The sequence below is a fragment of the Cyprinus carpio genome, unplaced genomic scaffold (assembly GCF_018340385.1).
Source record: "Cyprinus carpio isolate SPL01 unplaced genomic scaffold, ASM1834038v1 S000006800, whole genome shotgun sequence".
Lineage (NCBI taxonomy): Eukaryota > Metazoa > Chordata > Actinopteri > Cypriniformes > Cyprinidae > Cyprinus > Cyprinus carpio.
In genome coordinates this window covers 694448-700045 of record NW_024879386.1, presented here as the reverse complement: position 1 = coordinate 700045, position 5598 = coordinate 694448, and the positions used below count along the sequence as shown (strand labels likewise).

The following is a 5598-nucleotide window of genomic DNA, read 5'->3' as shown; positions in this document are numbered from 1 at the left end:
GGTTTTCATCCAAAATCTTAAATTGTGTTCCGAAGAAGAACGAAGCTTTTATGGGTTTGGAACGACATGAGGGTAAGTGATTAATGACAAAACGTTCATTTTGGGGTGGAGTATCCCTTTAAAGGTGTACTGGTGAACACCTACACTAAATATTACAACTAACTTATAGTCTTGTGTTGACAAATTTATTGTTAGTAAAATTACATTTTGAATTCAAATGGCAAAGTTTGCAGACTTACGAATTTTGCTTTTTTTTCTTATCATTCTTCAATCATTCAGGTCTTCACATCTTCCGTTTATTCCACCAGACAATCATATAATGTTGAGGCACTTGAAGGAAAAGGAATGATGCATCTGAGCAAAAACAGGAGACAGATATTTTGTATAAAATATTGAATAATAATAAAATGACCTGTAATTTATTTATGAAAAGTGAAATTATAGACCCAAGAGTGTCCAATAAAAACAGTTGCCATTCCATCTTTCGGATGAGCTCTGAACAAAAACTGTTCACAATTATTCCTTGTTGGTCAAAAGTTAAACTACTGATAATATAACTTTCAGTGACTGCTATTTTTAATCAAATTAACAGCATTTTTACTACTGCATTAGGAAATAAATCTGTAATGAATATTTTAGTCAATAAGCACAATGCAAAAGTTAAACTACTGATAATATAAAGCTTTAGATCGTGTAATTGAAACTAATAGCCATCGCAAAAAAAAAAAAAATACTATAATGGATATTTGTAAAACGGGTTGTTCTGGTGCTTGATTATAATTTATACTCTTAAAGTCCGTCGCGCGTCATTTCTAATTAATACAGCATTGTATAACTGCGATGTTGACTCGAAATATTAACGTTATTAAAGTATGTAAATAAATACATTCCAGTGCTCTCTTTAAAGTGTAACGTTACATTAATTCCTGAAGTGCAGCGTTACTTCGAAAAGTAACGGTAACGTTACATTAATTCCTGAAGTAAAGAGGATTGTCATGTTCACGTGTGCTGTCCGTATAAATCAATCTCGCGCCGAACACCTGACTAACTGCCCTTTACTCCCGGACTTTCAGTAAGTGCAGCATGTTTAGTACATTTCAAATATATGTAACACAGCAACAACATTTTAGAAACGCGTGCTGTTCCGCTGTGAAATTCAAGCACGCGCCTATTAGAACGTCGAGGATTAAAAAAAGAATCTTGTGTGACGTCACAGAGTAGTCAAGCAGTATAAAAGGCTCAACCTTCGAACCAGAGTTCAGTCGAGTTTCGTGAGTGAGAGTCAGTGTAGAGAATCGACAGAGAGTGATTACTGACTGACACACAGTGTACAGACACAAGTTTTTACACACAGGGGTCCACGGTTTATAACATAATCGAGCAGAATGTCAAAGACATCTGTGTTTTTCGCTGAGTGCAGCGAAGTTAAGAGAGAAGCTGTGGACAGGCTGGAGATGATCAGCCTTACCTCAGACATAATGTCTGACTCTGTAAGCACCAAAGAGGTGACAACTTCCAAAAAATCTGTGGAGACAACAGGAGATCCAGGGAGCGTTAGCTCAGATAATCAAGCTGGCGTGAAGGCTTGTGCTAGAGACAGTGTGGAGAACAGCCCAACAGGTGAGCTGCAAGTTTCAAATAGATAAACATAAAGTTATCTTTGTGCTGTTCTTTGAGCCTCATTTAGGAAAGTATTCTCCCCATTTCAGGACTATGAACTTAAATTTCTTTAACACATTCATCATGAAATTATTTTAATACATGATTTGTATATTGTGTAGATTACTATTGATTTTTCTTTATTTTAGAGAAACCTGCAAAAGGGAAGAAGGGGAAAGACGTCCGCGCTGTCTTTCGGAGAGTATGGAAGGCTGTAAAGCGCCCTTTCCTTTGCTGCGACCCGAACAGTGTGGTGTTTCTTACACCACAGCCGGACCTAGACGGTTCAGCGCTAACACCCGTCCCAAGTCCCTTCAGAATCACACCAGTGGCTGACGCAGATCCTGCCGACCCTGAGCTGCTGTGTCTGCCGGGCCAGGTCTGTGAAGATGTTGAGTCTGTGTGTGTGCCAGGTCCCTCCAGGACGGAGCAAACAGCAGACGCAGATCTGGCCGATCCCGAGTCGTCGCCTGTGGCAGATCCGTCCAGTTCTGACCCGGGTGACGGTGAGTCGTCATTACTTCGGTTTATTTTATTTCTACCATTTTTAATATGCAATGTTCTGTTGTCCATCATTACTTGTTATAATTCTGATTCACTGCTAGTAACTTTTCATTTGTAACTGTATCAATTAGAAGCTGCAGCTCTAATAATCACAGAGATGTTTCTTAATAGTTTATTATGCGTTTTTCTTCACTTTAGAAAAAACTAAGAAGGGGAGGAAAAGGAAAGCAGTGCATGCGTTCTTCTGGAGACTCCGTAAGGCTGTAAAGCACCTCTTCCTCTGCCGTGACTCGACTCAAACACCTGTCGAAGTCCCATCTGAGATGAAGTCAGTGGATGACGACATCCCTGTGGAGCCGGAGCCGGAGCCGGTCTGTCTGAGCAGGTCTGAGCAGGTCTGTGCAGCTCTCCAGTCCTCCACGTCTGTGCAAGCAGCCGACGCAGATCCAGACGCTCCAGTGTTGATGCATGTCTCAGATTCATCCGATTCAGAGATCAGTCTGGATTGTGGTGAGTCGTCATTACCTTTTGATATTTCTGCATTCTTTTCTACTTCTCATTATTTAGGTTGTGAATCTGATACTCTTCACTTTCCTTGGAGTGACTGCTTGTACCTGATTTACAGTGGCTCTGAATCCAAAGGATAGGATTCTTTAAATGGATCTTATTTGATCTGTTCATTTCAGACAATAAAAGGAAAGTGAAGCCTGATGTATGTCCATGTTCTTTCTCCTGTGTGTTTTTTAGGATCTAGAGTGTGTCTCTTTCTGGTGGGAGAGCTTCTAGGATACGGGAGTTTTGGAAAGGTGTATGAGGGAACCCACATATTTGATGATAGAATTAAGGTAAAGCACTTTTATTGACTTGAACGGACATTTTGCTCCAGATGTAGAGATGTGTGTCCACTGTCTTGATTTAAACAGATTGTAGAGCTTGGGAGAATTAACTGTGCTTTTGTCATTCACAGGTCGCCATGAAGTACATCCACAAGCACAAAAATGACCGCCGTCTTCACTTTGTAAGTTAACAAATCTAAGGATAATTTTGGTTGATTCTGAGTAATTATTATTGTGCTGTAAATACTTGTAGCTAACTAACATAAAGCAGAAATAAATTAGACAACAAAGATGTAAGTCAACGATGTCCATCCTTCTACAGATCTTCTAAGTGACGAGTTGCTCAAAGCCCACTGTTTGTTTTTCGCTAGGCTGGTCATTCCAAACCTGTCATCGCAGAAGTGGCAATGTTGCTTAGGTTGCGAGAACCTCCATTATGCCCCAACATCATCAAACTACACCACTGGATTGAGAAGAAGAGGAGCTTCGTGCTCATTATGGAGTACCCGAAACCATGCAGTACCTTGCATCAGTACATCACGTGTTCAGACGACATGAATGAAGGAAAAGCTCGCTGGTTAATCAGTCAGTTAGTCCAAGCTGTGAAACACTGCGTTGACCATGGAGTCTTCCATGGTGATATCCACACGGGGAACATCCTGGTGACTAACCCCAGTTTGGAGCTCAAACTAATTGACTTCGGTTGTTCTTATCCAATCAGCAGTGAGGGCCTTCTCAGCAGTGAATACCGAGGTGTGTTTGTGTTATCAAAGCAGAGTGCAGTGTCATTGATCACAGTATTGTCTTTTTGACAACAGCATTGCTCAACACAAAAAAAACTTTTCTTACAGGAGCACCACTCTTCACCCCACCTGAGGTCATAAGGCACAGCAAATACCACGCTGACCCAGCGTATGTCTGGGCAATAGGTGTTGTGCTGTTTGAAATCTTGCACGGGTTTTTGCCATTTGGAAACCAAGACGAAATACTGCGTGACTATGTTAAAGCAAAACCCACTTTATCCTCAGGTAAACACGACAGACACCTCTTTACAGACAAAACAGATATGTCAGACAGGAAGTCTAGCAAGTAACAAATGTTTACCAACATGACTGTAGACCATTGTTATTTAATTGGGGATATTTAGATCATCTAATACTGAAATTTTAATTGGTAAAACATTTACTGTTCAGAAGCTTTTTCATGTTAACATTGATGTTAAGACTAACCCGCACTCTCACTCTGAAATCTTTACAGCATGCCATGACCTGATTTTCCAGTGTTTGATCCGCAATCCAGCGAACAGACTGACGCTAGAGCATCTAGAAGAGCACAGGTGGTTTAAGAGCTAGATTGGCAGAAGACAGCGGATCCCATGCATCAGTTAGATGAGAAAAGGTGGTGAAACACTCTCAGTCCCTCTCATCGGAAGAGTCAAACTTCTTTATAGTTCAACTGTAATTTGCACTGGCATATTGAAAGAGGTGATACAGAGATTCATCAAGTACCTTACGTAATATATTGATGAAAAAGAATGAACAAAATCCATATACAGAGGCTTTCTGCTACAAAAGAGAGATCCCTCTCCATCTGTGCCTTGCGGACCAGAAGACAAACTTAATGAACCCATCATTCAATCTCCAATCTCAACCAGATCCGTCCAGTTCTGACCCGGGTGACGGTGAGTCCTCATTACTTTGGTTGATTTTATTTCTACCATTTTTAATATGCGATGTTCTGTTGTCCATCATTACTTGTTATAATTCTGATTCACTGCTAGCAACTGCTTAAAAACCCAACAACTGCTTCTGTTGTATAATTTTCACTTTTAATTATATTAATTAGTTAGCTGCAGCTCTAATAATCTTTCGCAGTGATGTTTCTAATAGTTTATTGTTAATTTTAGAAAAGGGAGGAAGAGGAAGACAGTCAGTGTGTTCTTCTGGAGATTCTGTAAAGCTGTAAAGCACTTCTTCCTGTGCCGCGACTCGAACAGAGTCCAGAATCTTACACCACAGCTGGATCTAGACGATTCTGAGCCAATACCTGTCCAAGTTCCAGTGTTGGGAAGGATACTTTGGAAATCTAATATATTACAGATTACAAGTTACCCTACTTCAAATGTAATAAGTAGTGTAATCTTTCAGTTACTTTATTAAGAAATGTAACTGATTACATTTTGATTAGTTTTCTAAATTTCAATGGAGGTTTTGTTGAAAAAATTTAAAAAAAAAAAATAGATCAAAACCACTTTAGGTTCATTATAAAAAAGCACCTCCAGTAGAAGTATCACACTTAAAATAGATCAGCAAATCCATTTTACTTCAGACTGTTTTCTGAATGATCCATCTGCAACTCAAGGATGGATCAGTACCCCTTGTTCATGATCCATCTGCACCTCCAGCAGAAGTGTCACACTTAAAATAGATTTGCCAAGTCTATGAAACCTCCTCCTATAAAACTTGGCAAAAATAAATAAAAAAAGGAAAAAAACTGCACAAATAACTTAATGTTCACCTTTTATATTTAGCCTTCATACAAACTGAAATGTGAAAGAAATGTGAAATCACTGTCATATAAACATCTCAGACTCACCTTA

General features: G+C 39.5%; 1 protein-coding gene across 2 annotated transcripts; it reads left to right on the top strand.

The window, feature by feature from the left end:
- The first annotated feature begins 1030 nt into the window (after positions 1 to 1030).
- Positions 1031 to 5125, top strand: LOC109089138 (probable serine/threonine-protein kinase MARK-A). 2 transcript variants are annotated; one of them, XR_006159931.1, is made up of 10 exons: positions 1031 to 1620; positions 1809 to 2165; positions 2362 to 2673; positions 2911 to 3008; positions 3131 to 3181; positions 3371 to 3752; positions 3851 to 4027; positions 4257 to 4397; positions 4555 to 4680; positions 4906 to 5125. XR_006159931.1 is itself a non-coding variant. In XM_042756127.1 (9 exons), exons 1-8 carry the CDS (start codon positions 1386 to 1388, stop codon positions 4349 to 4351), a joined length of 1707 nt encoding a protein of 568 aa, XP_042612061.1. In that variant the 5' UTR covers positions 1031 to 1385; the 3' UTR covers positions 4352 to 4397; positions 4555 to 5125. The 2 variants fall into 2 exon arrangements, 1 of the variants encoding a protein (XP_042612061.1); XM_042756127.1 differs by having other exon boundaries at positions 4555 to 5125.
- The last annotated feature ends 473 nt before the right edge of the window (positions 5126 to 5598 follow it).

What these genes read in the sequence shown, in the direction of transcription:
- LOC109089138 (XM_042756127.1), top strand. Translation starts at nt 1,386, where the DNA reads ATGTCAAAGACATCTGTGTTTTTCGCTGAGTGCAGCGAAGTTAAGAGA. An exon ending in ATGACCGCCGTCTTCACTTT is followed by an intron (nt 3,182 to 3,370) that starts GTAAGTTAACAA and finishes GTTTTTCGCTAG; the next exon opens with GCTGGTCATTCCAAACCTGT. An exon ending in AAAACCCACTTTATCCTCAG is followed by an intron (nt 4,028 to 4,256) that starts GTAAACACGACA and finishes AAATCTTTACAG; the next exon opens with CATGCCATGACCTGATTTTC.